Source organism: Mizuhopecten yessoensis, unplaced genomic scaffold (assembly GCF_002113885.1).
Source record: "Mizuhopecten yessoensis strain PY_sf001 unplaced genomic scaffold, ASM211388v2 scaffold10957, whole genome shotgun sequence".
In the NCBI taxonomy this organism is placed as follows: domain Eukaryota; kingdom Metazoa; phylum Mollusca; class Bivalvia; order Pectinida; family Pectinidae; genus Mizuhopecten; species Mizuhopecten yessoensis.
The window spans coordinates 100,472-120,150 of NW_018408806.1; the positions used below are offsets into that span (position 1 = coordinate 100,472).

At 42.7% G+C, this 19,679-nt stretch overlaps 1 protein-coding gene across 1 annotated transcript in view; it reads right to left on the bottom strand.

The window, feature by feature from the left end:
• LOC110464084 (potassium voltage-gated channel subfamily KQT member 1-like) overlaps nucleotides 1-19,679 on the bottom strand; it is a 98,637-nt gene that overhangs the window by 54,350 nt on the left and 24,608 nt on the right. The window contains exons 3-4 of the mRNA XM_021519120.1: nucleotides 3,230-3,320; nucleotides 127-253 (exon numbers count right to left, since the gene is read on the bottom strand). Coding sequence (XP_021374795.1) covers nucleotides 127-253; nucleotides 3,230-3,320 — 218 coding nt within the window. The remainder of the gene's footprint in view (nucleotides 1-126; nucleotides 254-3,229; nucleotides 3,321-19,679) is intronic.

Consider the following 19,679-nt stretch of genomic DNA (forward strand, 5'->3'; position numbering starts at 1 on the left):
CCATACACACTAACTGCTGTATATAAACCTATGATAAAGATGGGCTTCCATGACCTAACTTGACCTAACTTGTTGTATATAAATCTATGATAAAGGTTTGTTTCTATGTAAGTATTGTTTATTTACCTATGATAGAAATGGGTTTCCTTGCAAAATGTAGCCTTCCTTTTAAGCCCATGTATTTGCTTCGACATCCAGCTGACCACAGACGGATGACATATTCAAGGCCAAAAAATACTACCAGCACAATCTCCTGTAACAAACAAGGTAAATATTAACTAGATATGGAGCTAATCATTTCAGTACAGATAGATACTTATAGCTAGAAATGGAGTTAATTATTTCAGACCAGGTATATATTAACTAGATATGTAGTTTCGTTCAACCAGACGCTTTGATTACTTGTAATTCAAGAGTCTGGACAAACACGTACTTTAAAATTACCATCACCAGAGGGTAGTGTTTTTACTTTCGTTTAAGGACGTTATGTCAAGGACATTTAAACTTTTCAAAGAATAATGAAATTAATGAAAAAACTTACCTGTACATGCATTCCTGAAGTACCCGTGTATTCACTATTATCAAGAACAGTGTAAGAAAATGTGTCAAATCTCCAGAGTAAGTAAAGGTTATTGCATGGTTTTCGAGTAACAAGGGATTTATTACACCCGAGCGAAGCGAGGGTGTAATAAGTCCCGAGTGACGAGAAATCATGCAACTGGCTTACTGCATGCTTCCCAACTCGAACAAAACAGAAAAGTTGAGTAAACAAGAGGCCCATTGGCCTTAACGGTCACCTGATATATTTATACAGAGAGTTGATTTGGTTTTTATATTAACATGAACAGAAATATTATTCAAAGTGACAAAAAACAATAAAACCACCTTATTCAATATCTAGCATACAGATTTAAGACTAAAAAGTATTTGAAACTAGCACCTCCGATTCTAAACAAGGAAAATGAAGAAATTTTAGCACACTGACTCTTTTGGGCCCCACACTCACTCTTTTGGGCCCCACCCTACAGCCCTTGGGGTAGGGCTGGCTCAAAATTTTCAAAGTATCAAAATGTTAACTCAGGGTTATAATTCCAATCAAGTTATTAACATGTAATATTCAAAGTATCATTTGCCATTATAAACCATAATAAATCTTGTATCCATTATGAAGGATACACTCAGACTGGGCTATTGAGAATCATACCTGGTTATGATTAGTACTCACTCACACAGATACATGTGAATTATCTGCAGTGTAGGGTATAGGTAAAAAGATTGTCTAGGTGAACTTTTTTTACTCATTTTTTCAGTTTTGTTCGAGTTGGGAAGCATGCAGTAAGCCAGTTGTTGCATGATTTCTCGTCACTTGGGACTTATTACACCCGAGTGAAGCGAGGGTGTAATAAATCCATTGTTACTCAAAAACCATGCAACAACCTTTATATATTTCTACTGAATAAATCATAACCGAGCACAAAGTCAACAAGGCTGACTGAGGTTGGAAAAAAGCATGGTAAGCAAGTGAGATTTTACCTGTACACCATTCAAAACACTATAGGTTCTCACTCAGGTAATCTGGCTTGTCTTGTATCAATGTAAAATATCCAATGAAAATACATGAAATCATTCTTGAGATTTTATGCATTTTTTTACATTTTTCTCGATAATAGTGAAAGCACGGATACTTCAGGAATGCATGTACAGGTAAGTTTTTTCTTGAATTAATATATTCAATGTAATTTTGCGCCACTCAAATTCTGACTTCAAAAGTTGAAAAGGGTGAGTGTACCTTTGACCAATGAAATCATTTACCAGAATTCTGGTAAGCCTCGTTATGACTTCACAAAACGATAGCACTGGGTTTGACCAGACTCTCTGTTCGGCGTAGCTTTCGCAGACAACAAGAGTCTGGTTGAACAAGACTGCTATATATGGAGCTAATCATTTCAGACCAGGTAGATATTAACCAGATATGGAGCTAATAACTTCAGTACACGTAGATACTTATAGCTAGAAATGGAGTTAATTATTTCAGACCAGGTAGATATTAACTAGATATGGAGCTAATCATTTCAGTTCAGATAGATACTTATAGCTAGAAATGGAGTTAATTATTTCAGACCAGGTAGGTAGATTCTTATAGCTAGAAATGGAGTTAATTATTTCAGAATTTCCCTTTAGCTCAGCGGTAGAGCATTGGGCTGGAGAGCCAAGGGTCGCGGGTTCAAGCCCTGGCGCCGGCACTATCTTTATCACTTTTCCTCGTCCTATTACAAAGTGGTGCCGTTGACCCTCCCCGTTCAAGGTAGGAGAACCCTTGACGGGGAGTCAAAGAACCTGGGTTGATATTTGAAAAAAGGGGGGAACAGTGTAAAAGATGAGGATTAATTAGGCTGCCTTACAAGCGTCAAGTGTAGGGAATTTCCCTTTAGCTCAGCGATAGAGCATCGGGCTGGAGAGCCATGGGTCGTGGGTTCCAGCCCCGGCGCCGGCACTATCTTTATCATTTTTCCTTGTCCTATTACAAAGTGCCTTGGGAAATATACCTGGTCTCGGGACACCAGAAACTTGCTATATCCCTCAACCCCATACTTTAACTGTATACTAAGATATGGAGTGAATCATTTCAGACCAGGTAGGTAGATACTACTAAGATATGGAGTTAATCATTTCAGACCAGGTAGGTAGATACTACTAAGATATGGAGTTAATCATTTCAGACCATACTAAGATATGGACAGGTTTTGTTGTCATATCTCGTGCACTAAGCTATATGATTATTAATTCTCCCACCCTTCACAGGTCTGTCTCCCATTAAGCCGGAAAAGATCAGCTTGTCACCCCCTAGGGGGAGATAGCCTCATGCAGGATGGCGCAATCTAAGTCATAACAAAAGTATGACGTCACGTCATCAATGCATTGACGTCAAGTCAACAGTAGCAGGCCATGGGAGATAACTCTGGATTTAATGTAAAAACATGCAATCAATGCTTACATTTCATGAAATCATCGCTTGTTGGCAGATTTTTTGAGTGAAACAGGATGGAAGAAAAACAATCATTCCCTACCTTGAGAGTGTGACAGTGAAATCTACAACCCTCGGGGTGATATTCCTGAATGTCTTACCCTCCGCAGACCCTAGGGTAGGACAATCAAGAACATCATCCCTCAGGTTTGAGATTGCTCTGTCACACCCTCAAGGTAGGGGAAGATTCTATTAGTCACTTACCATCCAGAAGAGGGTTTCGTTGGCGAAGTTTGTATACTGAGCTATGGTGGACAACACACTAAAGATGAGACAGATAAGCACCATCATGAACCTGAAATTACAAAAAATCTACATGTTATGTCATCTACCTTAAAACACAAATGGAAACAAATTTCTTAATTCTATAGACCCCGTTTGTCATTTTCTGATCAACTCTGCAACATAGAGAATGCAGATGGGACATCACTAGTTATCAAGATCAAATGGAGACTTTGTCTATTGCTGATCGGGTCACATGATATATAAGGTCACATGACATCAGTATCTACTGATGATCAGTTCACACAATACATAAGGTCACATGACATCAGTTTCTATTGATGATGGGGTCTAGATGATTCTCTCTGTAGGTGAGATTTTAATGTAATTGACCCATGTAACCTTGACCTTCACTTCTTCACAACAGGTTTGTCATGGGATGGTTTCATACATTTTTATCTTAATGCAAACAGCAAAAACCATTAAAAACAAATTCCATCATTGTGAAGGTTTAACGAGCAGTGTTAACAAAGATGAAAATATAAGACATCTGATCACAAGGATAGTTGACTATAACAAGACTCTCCTCCACTGTAAACACAGAGTCCCCAGAGAGGTGAGCTGGGTTCCATTAATGATCCTTAATAACAATGCATTGATTTTTACTCTCATAAAAATACATTGGAGTGACAAGAGGATACAGTTGTCTATATAGTGCAAGTAATGGATTGTTCCGTAACTCACACCACTAACCTAATGTTATAAGGTTTAGGTAGTTTAACCATCACATACTGTCAGCCAAACAATAGCACAGAGTATACAATAAATATCTGTATGATTTCCGCAGTTTTTAGAGGAGAATTATCACCTTAATGTAAAATTAGACAAAAAATTTGAATAAGTTTGATCAGTGGTTTGAATGGCTTATGTCAATAAGAAAATTCTTTATTGGAAGCAGATCATGACTGTTTCATAAATGCCATCAACTATCCCAAATACATATAAAACCAAAGTAGCAGAGAGTGCCTGCTGGTCACAGGAAACAACAAAGCCTGTAGCAACAGGGGCACAATTACTACCAGGAGAGAATGTCTGGAAACTTCAATCATGGTCAAGTAGTGTGAAGGGTTAAATAAGAAGGAAGCCAATACCGGAGCTCAAAGTAACCGATTCAGTGTCTAGTATTTAACTTGGTTCTACAACCCTGTAATTAGCCAGGTTTATTCTTCAGTTTACAATGAAGATGTGAGAGCTCTGCAGCAGATCGACATCCAGATTGTACGTGTGTCTCCTATTATCCAGTCAGAATATATGGGACTATCATAGATAATAGGTTACTTAGTGTAAAAATACAGAGTTAGATTACAGGTGACTTACAGTTAGATTACAGGTGACTAAGAGTTAGATTACAGGTGACTTAGAGTTAGAGTACAGGTGACTTACAGTTAGATTACAGGTGACTAAGAGTTAGATTACAGGTGACTTACAGTTAGATTACAGGTGACTTAGAATTAGATTACAGGTGACTTAGGGTTAGATTACAGGTGATTTAGAATTAGATTACAGGTGACTTAGAGTTAGATTACAGGTGACTAAGAGTTAGATTACAGGTAACTCACGGTCAAATTACAAGTGATGTAGAGCTAGATTACAGGTGACTTAGAATTAGATTACAGGTGACTTAGAGTTAGATTACAGGTGATTTAGAATTAGATTACAGGTGACTTAGAGTTAGATTACAGGTGACTAAGAGTTAGATTACAGGTAACTCACGGTCAAATTACAAGTGATGTAGAGCTAGATTACAGGTGACTTAGAATTAGATTACAGGTGACTTAGAGTTAGATTACAGGTGATTTAGAATTAGATTACAGGTGACTTAGAGTTAGATTACAGGTGACTAAGAGTTAGATTACAGGTAACTCACGGTCAAATTACAAGTGATGTAGAGCTAGATTACAGGTGACTTAGAATTAGATTACAGGTGACTTAGAGTTAGATTACAGGTGATTTAGAATTAGATTACAGGTGACTTAGAGTTAGATTACAGGTGACTAAGAGTTAGATTACAGGTAACTCACGGTCAAATTACAAGTGATGTAGAGCTAGATTACAGGTGACTTAGAATTAGATTACAGGTGACTTAGAGTTAGATTACAGGTGATTTAGAATTAGATTACAGGTGACTTAGAGTTAGATTACAGGTGACTAAGAGTTAGATTACAGGTAACTCACGGTCAAATTACAAGTGATGTAGAGCTAGATTACAGGTGACTTAGAATTAGATTACAGGTGACTTAGAGTTAGATTACAGGTGATTTAGAATTAGTTTACAGGTGACTTGGAAATAGATAACAAGTGACTCACAGTTACATTACAAGTGACTTAGAATTAGATTACAGGTGACTTAGGGTTAGATTACAGGTGACTCACAGTCAGATTGCAAGTGACTCTCAGACAGGTGACTCAACTTTACATTACAAGTGACTCAAAGTCAGACTTGAGGTTAAGTACAGTCAGATAGGACTAACGAGGCTCCACTGTAAAAGTATACAGGTAAAAATCCTTCCTTCAATGTAAAGGTCTCAACAGATTAATTTTTAATGATGGAAATATGGTTGTATAGTTCAGTTTATTGTTGTCTTTGAGAAAGGATAACTAAAAGGATGGCTTAAAGAAAATGCTTATTTATGTATGGCCATATGGCTGCCTTTGGTCACAATGTAATTACTCCAGTAGAGCTACTAAAAGCCAGGGTATTTGCTAAAACAGTCTGATATTAAAGAAACAAACAAACACTTAAAACATGCATTCTGAAAATTAACACTGACATGCAAATCTTGGACAAGGTCGCCTGAAGGTGGCCTGAAGATAAGAGCCATGCACAGCTCCAGACGTCTGAAGATCAAGACATAATACGACACCTAAAGCACCATGACTTTAATTACTAAAAGTTGTTCTTGCTTACAAGATGTGAGCAGACCTTGATCTTTGGTTGTTTTACAGCCCAACACACACATTCATGCTAGTGAAATTGCTCATCAACAGACAACAAAAAGACAACAACGTGAAGGCCACTTCACGTTGCCTGCGCAGCTTCCTTGATACTTCTGTTTTTCAAATTTAAAGGTCGCAATGTGCTTTTTATACTCAATAATCAGTAGAAAATTAGATCAGGAAAACCTAAGATGTTACAGGCACAAACATGTCATTATATTGATTAACTTATTTAACAATAAAACCATCCAGTAAACAGTACAGTAAGTATCACATTTAGCAGTAAAGATGACAACGGACAAATTTAGTACACAAAGGCATTGTCCTCTACTGGACCACATCTGGGCAATATACCATAGCAAAAAATACAATCTAACACAAACAATCTCAAGCAGACAGTACAGATCCCAAACAGTAAAAATACATTACAGATCCCCACCAGTGATACTACAGTACAGGTCCCCACCAGTGATACTACAGTACAGGTCCCCACCAGTGATACCAAAGTACAGGTCCCCACCAGTGATAATACAGTACAGGTCCCCTCCAGTAATAGTACAGTACAGATCCCAAACAGTAATACTACATTACAGATCTCCACCAGTGATACTACAGTACAGGTCCCCACCAGTGATACTGCAGTACAGGTCCCTTCCAGTGATACTACAGTAGAAGTCCACACCGGTAATACTACAGTACAGGTCCCCACCAGTGATACTACAGTACAGGACCCAACCAGTAATACTACAGTACAGATCCCAAACAGTAAAAACACATCACCGATCTCCACCAGTGAAACTACAGTACAGGTCCACACCAGTGATACTACAGTACAAGTCCCCACCAGTGATACTACAGTACAGGTCCCCACCAGTAATAGTACAGTACAGATCCCAAACAGTAAAAACACATCACAGATCTCCACCAGTGAAACTACAGTACAGGTCCCCACCAGTGATACTACAGTACAAGTCCCCACCAGTGATACTACAGTACAGGCCCCAACCAGTGATACTACATTACAGGTCCCCACCAGTGATACTACGGTACAGGTCCCCACCAGTGATATTACAGTACAGGTCCCAACCAGTGATACTACATTACAGATCCCCACCAGTGAAACTACAGTACAGGTCCACACCAGTGATACTACAGTACAAATCCCCACCAGTGATACTACAGAACAGGTCCCCACCAGTAATAGTACAGTGCAGATCCCAAACAGTAATACTACAATACAGATCTCCACCAGTGATACTACAGTACAGGTCCCCACCAGTGATACTACAGTACAGATCCCCACCAGTGATACTGCAGTACAGGTCCCTTCCAGTGATACTACAGTAGAAGTCCACACCAGTAATACTACAGTACAGGTCCCCACCAGTGATACTACAGTACAAGTCCCCACCAGAGATACTACAGTACAGGTCCCAACCAGTGATACTACATTACAGGTCCCCACCAGTGATAATACAGTACAGGTCCCCTACCAGTAATAGTACAGTACAGATCCCAAACAGTAAAAATACATCACGGATCTCCACCAGTGAAACTACAGTACAGGTTCCCACCAGTGATACTACAGTACAAGTCCCCACCAGTGATACTACAGTAGAGGTAACCAGAAGTAATAGTACAGTACAGATCCCACACAGTAAAAATACATCACGGATCTCCACCAGAGAAACTACAGTACAGGTTCCCACCAGTGATACTACAGTACATATTCAAACAAGTGATACTACAGTACAGGTCCCAACCAGTGATACTACAGTACAGGTCCCCACCAGTGATACTGCAGTACAGGTCCCACCAGTGATACTACAGTACAGATCCCAACCAGTGATACTATAGTACAGGTCCCCACCAGTGATACTACAGTACAGGTCCCCACCAGTAATAGTACAGTACCGATCCAAAACAGTAATACTACATTACAGCTCTCCACCAGTGATACTACAGTACAGGTTCCAACCAGTGATACTGCAGTACAGGTCCAAACCAGTGATACAACAGTAGAAGTCCACAAGGTCCCCACCAGTGATACTACAGTACAAGTCCCCACCAGGCATACTACAGTACAGGTCCCCACCAGTGCACCAGTGATACTACAGTACAAGTCCCCACCAGTCATACTACAGTACAGGTCACCACCAGTGATACTACAGTACAGGTCCCCCCCAGTGATACTGCAGTACAGGTCCCACCAGTGATACTACAGGACAGATCCCAACCAGTGATACTATAGTACAGGTCCCCATCAGTGATACTACAGTACAGGTCCCCACCAGTGCACCAGTGATACTACAGTACAAGTCCCCACCAGGCATACTACAGTACAGGTCCCCACCAGTGCACCAGTGATACTACAGTACAAGTCCCCACCAGTCATACTACAGTACAGGTCACCACCAGTGATACTACAGTACAGGTCCCAACCAGAGATACTGCAGTACAGGTCCCCACCAGTGATACAACAGTACAAGTCCACACCAGTAATAGTACAGTACAGATCCCCACCAGTGATACTACAGTACAAGTCCCCACCAGTCATACTACAGTACAGGTCCCCACCAGTGATACTACAGTACAGGTCCTCACCAGTGATACTACAGTACAGGTCCCCACCAGAGATACTACAGTACAGATCCCCACCAGTGATACCAAAGTACAGGTCCCCACCAGTGATAATACAGTACAGGTCCCCACCAGTAATAGTACAGTACCGATCCAAAACAGTAATACTACATTACAGATCTCCACCAGTGATACTACAGTACAAGTCCCAACCAGTGATACTACAGTACAGGTCCCAACCAGTGATACTGCAGTACAGGTCCCCACCAGTGATACTACAGTACAGATCCCCACCAGTGATACTACAGTACAAGTCCCAACCGGTGATACTACAGTACAGGTCCCAACCAGTGATACTACATTACAGGTCCCCAACAGTGATATTACAGTACAGGTCCCCACCAGTAATACTAAAGTACAGGTCCCCACCAGTGATACTACAGTACATGTCCCCACCAGTGATACTACAGTACAGGTCCCCACCAGTAATACTACATTACAGATCTCCACCAGTAATACTACAGTACATGTCCCCACCAGTGATACTGCAGTACAGGTCCCCACCAGTGATACTACAGTACTGGTCCCCACCAGCGATACTACAGTACAGGTCCCAACCAGTGATACTACATTACAGGTCCCCAACAGTGATATTACAGTACAGGTCCCCACCAGTAATACTACAGTACATATCCCAACCAGTAATACTACAGTACAGATCCCCACCAGTGATACTACAGTACAGGTCCCCACCAGTAATACTACAGTACAGGTCCCCACCAGTGATACTACAGTACAGGTCCCCGCCAGTGATACTACAGTACAGGTCCCCACCAGTTATAGTACAGTACAGGTCCCCACCAGTAATACTACAGTACAGGTCCCAACCAGTAATACTACATTACAGATCCCCACCAGTGATACTACAGTACAGGTCCCCACCAGCGATACTACAGTACAGGTCCCAACCAGTGATACTACAGTACAGGTCCCCACCAGTAATGCTACAGTACAGGTCCCCACCAGTGATACTACAGTACTAGTCCCCACCAGCGATACTACAGTACAGGTCCCAACCAGTGATACTACAGTACAGGTCCCCACCAGTAATACTACAGTACAGGTCCCCACCAGTGATACTACAGTACTGGTCCCCACCAGCGATACTACAGTACAGGTCCCAACTAGTGATACTACAGTACAGGTCCCCACCAGTGATACTACAGTACAGGTCCCCACCAGTAATAGTACAGTACAGATCTCCACCAGTAATAGTACAGTACAGATCCCAAACAGTGATACTACAGTACAGGTTCCCACCAGTGATACTACAGTACAGGTCCCCACCAGTAATACTACAGTACATGTCCCAACCAGTGATACTACAGTACATGTTCCCAACCAGTGATACTACAGTACAGGTCCCAACCAATGATATTACAGTACAGGTCCCCACCAGTGATACTACAGTACAGGTCCCCCCCAGTGATACTACAGTACAGGTCCCAACCAATGATATTACAGTACAGGTCCCCTCCAGTGATACTACAGTACAGGTCCCCACCAGTAGTACTACAGTACATGTCCCAACCAGTGATACTACAGAACATGTTCCCAACCAGTGATACTACAGTACAGGTCCCCACCAATGATACTACAGTACAGGTCCCCACCAGCAATAGTACAGTAGAGGTCCCCACCAGTGATACTACAGTACAAGTCCCAACCGGTGATACTACAGTACAGGTCCCAACCAGTGATACTACAGTAGTTATACTACAATACAGGTCCCCACCAGTAATACTACAATATACAGGTCCCCACCAGTGATACTACAGTACAGATGCAAACAAGTGATACTACAGTACAGGTCCCCACCTATGATACTACAGTACAGGTCCCCACCAGTAATAGTACAGTACAGGTCCCCACCAGTAATACTACACTACATGTCCCAACCAGTGATACTACAGTACAGGTCCCCACCAGTAGTACTACAGTACATGTCCCAACCAGTGATACTACAGAACATGTTCCCAACCAGTGATACTACAGTACAGGTCCCCACCAATGATACTACAGTACAGGTCCCCACCAGCAATAGTACAGTAGAGGTCCCCACCAGTGATACGACAGTACAGGTCCCCACCAGTAATAGTACAGTACAGGTCCCCACCAGTAATACTACATTACAGGTCCCTACCAGTGATACTACAGTACAGGTCCCCACCAGTAGTACTACAGTACATGTCCCAACCAGTGATACTACAGTACATGTTCCCAACCAGTGATACTACAGTACAGGTCCCAACCAGTGATACTGCAGTACAGGTCCCAACCAGTGATACAACAGTAGAAGTCCACCCCAGTAATAGTACAGTACAGATCCCCACCAGTAATAGTACAGTACATATCCCAAACAGTAATACTACATTACAGATCCCCACCAGTGATACTACAGTACAGGTCCCCCCCAGTGATACTACAGTACAGATCCAAACAAGTGATACTACAGTACAGGTCCCCACCAATGATACTACAGTACAGGTCCCCACCAGTAATAGTACAGTAGAGGTCCCCACCAGTGATACCACAGTACAGGTCCCCACCAGTTATACTACAGTACAGGCCCCCACCAGTGATACTGCAGTACGGGTCCCCACCAGTGATACTGCAGTACGGGTCCCCACCAGTGATACTGCAGTACAGGTCCACACAAGTGCTACTGCAGTACAGGTCCCTACCTACAGTACAGGTCCCCACCAATGATACCACAGCACAGATCCCAACCAGTGATACTACAGTACAGGTCCCTACCAGTGATACTACAATACAGGTCCCCACCAATGATACTACAGCACAGATCCCAACCAGTGATACTACCAGTAATACTACAGTACAGGTTCACACCAGTAATACTACAGTACAGGTCCCCACCAGTGATACTACAGTACAGATCCAAAAAAGTGATATTACAGTACAGGTCCCCACCAGTGATACTACAGTACAGGTCCCCATCCTTGATACTAGAGTGCAGGTCCCCACCAGTGATACTACAGTACAGGTCTCCACCAGTGATACTACAGTACAGGTCCCCACCAGTGATACCAAAGTACAGGTCCCCACCAGTGATACTACAGTACATATTCAAACAAGTGATACTACAGTACAGGTCCCCACCAGGGATACTACAGTACAGATCCAAACAAGTGATACTACAGTACTGTAGTATCACTGTAGTATCACTGTGCAGTACAGCTCCCCATCCGTAATACTACAGTATAGATCCCCACCAGTAATACTACAGTACAGGTCCCCACCAGTGATACCAAAGTACAGGTCCCCACCAGTGATAATACAGTACAGGTCCCCACCAGTAATAGTACAGTACAGATCTCCACCAGTAATAGTACAGTACAGATCCCAAACAGTAATACTACAGTACAGGTCCCCACCAGTGATACCAAAGTACAGGTCCCCACCAGTGATAATACAGTACAGGTCCCCACCAGTAATAGTACAGTACAGATCTCCACCAGTAATAGTACAGTACAGATCCCAAACAGTAATACTACAGTACACGATACTACAGTACAGGTCCCAACTAGTGATACTACAGTACAGGTCCCCACCAGTGATACCAAAGTACAGGTCCCCACCAGTGATACTACAGTACAGATCCTAAGCAGTGATACTACAGTACAGGTCCCCACCAGTGATAGTACAGTACAGGTCCCCGCCAGTAATACTACAGTACAGGTCCTCACCAGTGATACAGTACAGGTCCCCATCCTTGATACTAGAGTGCAGGTCCCCACCAGTGATACTGCAGTACAGGTCTCCACCAGTGATACTACAGTACAGATCCACTACAGTACAGATCCTAACCAGTGATACTACAGTACAGGTCCCCACCAGTAATAGTACAGTACAGATCCCAAACAGTAATACTACAGTACAGGTCCCCACCAGTGATACTACAGTACAGGTCCCCACCAGTAATACTACAGTACAGGTCCCAACCAGTGATACAACAGTACAGGTCCCCACCAGTGATAGTACAGTACAGGTCCCCACCAGTAATACTACAGTACAGGTCCTCACCAGTGATACTACAGTACAGGTCCCCACCAGTAATAGTACAGTACAGATCCCAAACAGTAATACTACATTACAGATCCCCACCAGTTATACTACAGTACAGGTCCCCCACCAGTGATACTGCAGTACAGGTCCCTACCAGTGATACTACAATACAGGTCCCCACCAATGATACTACAGTACAGATCCCAACCAGTGATACTACCAGTAATACTACAGTACAGGTCCCCACCAGTAATACTACAGTACAGGTCCCCACCAGTGATACTACAGTACAGGTTCACACCAGTAATACTACAGTACATGTCCCCACCAGTAATACTACAATATACAGGTCCCCACCAGTGATACTACAGTACAGATCCCAACCAGTGATACTACCAGTAATACTACAGTACAGGTCCCCACCAGTGATACTACAGTACAGGTCCCCACCAGTAATACTACAGTACAGGTCACCACCAGTGATACTACAGTACAGGTCCCCACCAGTAATACTACAATATACAGGTCCCCACCAGTGATACTACAGTACAGGTCCCAACCAGTGATACTACATTACAGGTCCCCACCAGTAATACTACAGTACAGGTCACCACCAGTGATACTACAGTACAGGTCCCCACCAGTGATACTACATTACAGATCCCCACCAGTAATACTACAGTACATGTTCCCACCAGTAATACTACAGTACAGGTCCCAACCAGTGATACTACATTACAGGACCACACCAGCGATACTACAGTACCGGTCCCCACCAGTAATACTACAGTACAGGTCCCACCCAGTGATACTACAGTACAGGTCCCCACCAGTAATGCTACAGTACAGGTCCCCACCAGTAATACTACATTACAGGTCCCCACCAGTAATACTATAGTGCAGTTCCCCACCAGTGATACTACAGTACAGGCCCCCACCAGTAATACTACAGTACAGGTCCCCACCAATGATACTACATTACAGATCCCCACCAGTAATACTACAGTACAGGTCCCAACCAGTGATACTACATTACAGGACCACACCAGCGATACTACAGTACCGGTCCCCACCAGTAATACTACAGTACAGGTCCTCACCAGTGATACTACATTACAGGTCCCCACCAGTGATACTACAGTACAGATCCCCACCAGTGATACTACAGTACAGATCCCAACCAGTGATACTACAGTACAGGTCCTCACCAGTGATACTACAGTACAGGTCCCCACCAGTGATACCACATTACAGATCCCCACCAGTAATACTACAGTACATGTTCCCACCAGTAATACTACAGTACAGGTCCCAAACAGTGATACTACATTACAGGTCCACACCAGCGATACTACAGTACAGGTCCCTACCAGTGATACTACAGTACAGGTCCCCACCAGTAATAGTACAGTACAGATCCCCACCAGTGATACTACAGTACAGGTCCCCACCAGTAATACTACAGTACAGGTCCTCACCAGTGATACTACATTACAGGTCCCCACCAGTAATACTATAGTACAGTTCCCCACCAGTGATACTACAGTACAGGTCCCCACCAGTAATACTACATTACAGATCCCCACCAGTAATACTACAGTACAGGTCCCCACCAGTGATACTACATTACAGGTCCCCACCAGTAATACTATAGTACAGTTCCCCACCAGTGATACTACAGTACAGGTCCCCACCAGTGATACTACAGTACAGGTCCCCACCAGTAATACTACAGTACAGGTCCCCACCAGTGATACTACAGTACATGTCCACACCAATAATACTACAGCACAGGTTCATTAATATTTTATGTGGGAAAGACACCAATACATTTTGTCACATGATCTTTCTCTTTTTCTCTGACACATGGCATTACTGGCTGTCTATTAAAATTGTTTATTCCATCAATTGGAATTGTTACAACAACCCATACTGAAATAAATCCAGTGACATATGCAAAGATTATGAAGGATTAATTTAATAAAAAAAATCTGTTTTTAGAATACCTTTAATGCAAACCTCCTGTGTTATCCACTTGTATTATCTTCAAGTGGTTATACACAATATGACCCCATAAGATATCCTCTTGTATTACCCTCCTCTGTTATCCCTGTCGTAAACCCTGTATGATCCCCTTTGATATCCCCTTGTATTACCCTGTTTTCCCTGTAGTATACCCTGTATGACCCCTAAGATATCCCCTTGTATTACCCTCTGTTATCCCTGTAGTATCCCCTGTATGATCCCCTTGTATTACCCTCCTCTGTTATCCCTGTCGTAAACCCTCTATGATCCCCTTTGATATCCCCTTGTATTACCCTGTTTTCCCTGTAGTATACCCTGTATGCCCCCTAAGATATCCCCTTGTATTACCCTCTGTTATCCCTGTAGTATACCCTGTATGATCCCCTTGTATTACCCTCCTCTGTTATCCCTGTCGTAAACCCTGTATGATCCCCTTTGATATCCCCTTGAATTACCCTCTGTTATCCCTGTAGTATACCCTGTATGATCCCCTAAGATATCCTCTTGTATTACCCTCCTCTGTTATCCCTGTAGTATACCCTCTATGATTCCCTAAGATATTCCCTTGTATTACCCTGTTATCCCTGTAGTATACCCTGTATGACCCCCTAAGATATCCCTTTGTATTACCCTCCTCTGTAATCCCTGTAGTATACCATGTATGACCCCCTCAGATATCCCCTTGTATTACCCTTCTCTGTTATCCCTGTAGTATATCCTCTATGACCCCCTAAGATATCCCCTTGTATTACCCTCCTCTGTTATCCCTGTAGTATACCCTCTAGGATTCCCTAAGATATCCCCTTGTATTACCCTCCTCTGTTATCCCTGTAGTATACCCTGTATGACCCCCTCAGATATCCCCTTGTATTACCCTTCTCTGTTATCCCTGTAGTATACCCTCTATGACCCCCTAAGATATCCCCTTGTATTACCCTCTGTTATCCCTATAGTATACCCTGTATGATCCTCTATGATATCCCCTTGTATTACCCTCCTCTGTTATCCCTGTAGTATACCATGTATGATCCCCTATGATATCCCCTAGTATTACCTTCCTCTGCTATCCCTGTAGTATACCCTGGATGATCCCATAAGATATCCCTTGTATTACCCTCCTCTGTTATCCCGGTTACATACCCTGTATGATCCCCTAAGATATCCCCTTGTATTACCCTCTGTTATCCTTTAAGTATACCCTGAATGACCCCCTTTGATATCCCCTTGTATTACCCTCCTTTGTTATCCTTGTAGTTTACCCTGTATGACCCCCTATGATATCCCCTTGTATTACCTTCCTCTGTTATCCCTGTAGTATACCCTGTATGATCCCCTAGGATATCCCCTTGTATTACCCTCTGTTATCCCTGTAGTATACCCTGGATGATCCCCTAAGATATCCCCTTGTATTACCCTCTGTTATCCCTGTAGTATTCCCTGTATGATCCCCTAAGATATCCCCTTGTATTACCCTCCTCTGTTATCCTTGTAGTATACCCTGTATGATCCCCTAAGATATCCCCTTGTATTACCCTCTGTTATCCTTGTAGTATACCATGTATGACCCCTATGATATCCCCTTGTATTACCCTCTGTTATCCCTGTAGTATACCCTGTATGATCCCCTAAGATATCCCCTTGTATTACCCTCTGTTATCCCTGTAATATACCATGTATGACCCCCCCTAAGATATCCCCTTGTATTACCCTCCTCTGTTATCCTTGTAGTATACCCTGTATGACCCCCCCCCCCTATGATATCCCCTTGTGTTACCCTCCTTTGTTATCCTTTTAGTATACCCTGAATGACCCCCTTTGATATCCCCTTGTATAACCCTCCTTTGTTATCCCTGTAGTATACCCTGAATGACCCCCTTTGATATCCCCTTGTATAACCCTCCTCTGTTATCCCTGTAATATACCCTGTATGATCCCCTATGATATCCCCTTGTATTACCCTGTTTTCCCTGTAGTATACCCTGTATGATCCCCTAAGATATCCCCTTGCATTACCCTCTGTTATCCCTGTAGTATACCCTGTATGATCCCCTTGTATTACCCTCCTCTGTTATCCCTGTCGTAAACCCTGTATGATCTCCTTTGATATCCCCTTGTATTACCCCGTTTTCCCTGTAGTATACCCTGTATGATCCCCTAATATATCCCCTTGTATTACCCTCTGTTATCCCTGTAGTATACCCTGTATGATCCCCTTGTATTACCCTGTTATCCCTGTCATAAACCCTGTATGATCCCCTTTGATATCCCCTTGTATTACCCTCTGTTATCCCTGTAGTATACCCTGTATGATCCCCTAAGAAATCCCCTTGTATTACCCTCTGTTATCCCTGTAGTATACCCTGTATGATCCCCTTGTATTACCCTGTTATCCCTGTCATAAACCCTGTATGATCCCCTTTGATATCCCCTTGTATTACCCTCTGTTATCCCTGTAGTATACCCTGTATGATCCCCTAAGATATCCCCTTGTATTACCCTCTGTTATCCCTGTAGTATACCCTGTATGATCCCCTAAGATATCCCCTTGTATTACCCTCTGTTATCCCTGTAGTATACCCTGTATGATCCCCTAAGATATCCTCTTGTATTACCCTCTGTTATCCCTGTAGTATACCCTGTATGATCCCCTAAGATATCCTCTTGTATTACCCTCTGTTATCCCTGTAGTATACCCTGTATGATCCCCTAAGATATCCTCTTGTATTACCCTCTGTTATCCCTGTAGTATACCCTGTATGATCCCCTAAGATATCCTCTTGTATTACCCTCTGTTATCCCTGTAGTATACCCTGTATGATCCCCTAAGATATCCTCTTCTATTACCCTCTGTTATCCCTGTAGTATACCCTGTATGATCCCCTAAGATATCCCCTTGTATTACCCTCCTCTGTTATCCCTGTAGTATACCCTGTATGATCCCCTATGATATCCCCTAGTATTACCTTCCTCTAATATCCCTGTAGTATACCCTGGATGATCCCATAAGATATCCCTTGTATTACCCTCCTCTGTTATCCCGGTTACATACCCTGAATGACCCCCTTTGATATCCCCTTGTATTACCCTCCTCTGTTATCCTTGTAGTATACCCTGTATGACCCCCTATGATATCCCCTTGTATAACCCTCCTCTGTTATCCTTGTAGTATACCCTGTATGACCCCCTAAGATATCCTCTTGTATTACCTTCCTCTGTTATCCCTGTAGTATACCCTGTATGATCCCCTATGATATCCCCTTGTATTACCCTCCTCTGATATCCCTGTAGTTTACCCTGTATGACCCACTAAGATATCCCCTTGTATTACCCTCCTCTGTTATCCTTGTAGTATACCCTGTATGACCCCCTAAGATATCCCCTTGTATTACCTTCCTCTGTTATCCCTGTAGTATACCCTGTATGATCCCCTATGATATCCCCTTGTATTACCCTCCTCTGATATCCCTGTAGTTTACCCTGTATGACCCACTAAGATATCCCCTTGTATTACCCTCCTCTGTTATCCTTGTAGTATACCCTGTATGACCCCCTAAGATATCCCCTTGTATTACCTTCCTCTGTTATCCCTGTAGTATACCCTGTATGATCCCCTATGATATCCCCTTGTATTACCCTCCTCTGATATCCCTGTAGTTTACCCTGTATGACCCACTAAGATATCCCCTTGTATTACCCTCCTCTGTTATCCTTGTAGTATACCCTGTATGACCCCCTAAGATATCCCCTTGTATTACCTTCCTCTGTTATCCCTGTAGTATACCCTGTATGATCCCCTATGATATCCCCTTGTATTACCCTCCTCTGATATCCCTGTAGTTTACCCTGTATGACCCACTAAGATATCCCCTTGTATAACCCTCCTCTGTTATCCTTGTAGTATACCCTGTATGACCCCCTAAGATATCCCCTTGTATTACCTTCCTCTGTTATCCTTGTAGTATACCCTGTATGATCCCCTATGATATCCCCTTGTATTACTCTCCTCTGATATCCCGGTTACATACCGGGATATCAGATACTACAGGGGGCCATATAGGGTATACTGCAGGGGGTCATACAGGGTATATTACAGGGGGTCATACAGGGTATACTACAGGGGGGTTATATAAGGTATACTATAGTGGGTCATATAGGGTATACTACAGGGGGTCATACAGGGTATACTACAGGGGGTTACATAGGGTATACTATAGTGGGTCATATAGGGTATACTACAGGGGGTCATATAGGGTATACTACAGGGGGTCATATAGGGTATACTACAGGGGGTTATATATGGTATACTACAGGGGGGTTATATATGGTATACTTCATGGGGGTTATATATGGTATACTACAGGGGGTTATATAAGGTATACTACAGGGGGTTTATACAGGGTATACTACAGGGGGTCATATAGTCATATAGTGTATACTAAAGGGGTCATATAGGGTATACTACAGGGGGTCATATAGAATATACTACAGGGGATCATATAGGGTATACTACAAGGATACCCTATATGACCCTCCTGTAGTATACCCTATATGACCCCCTGCAGTATACCCTATATGACCCCATGTAGTATATCCTATATGACCCCCTGTAGTATACCCTATATGACCCCCCTGTAGTATACCCTGTATGACCCCCTATAGTATACCCTATATGACCCCCTGTAGTATACCATATATGACCCCCCCCCCCTGTAGTATACCATGTATGACCCCCTTGTAGTATACC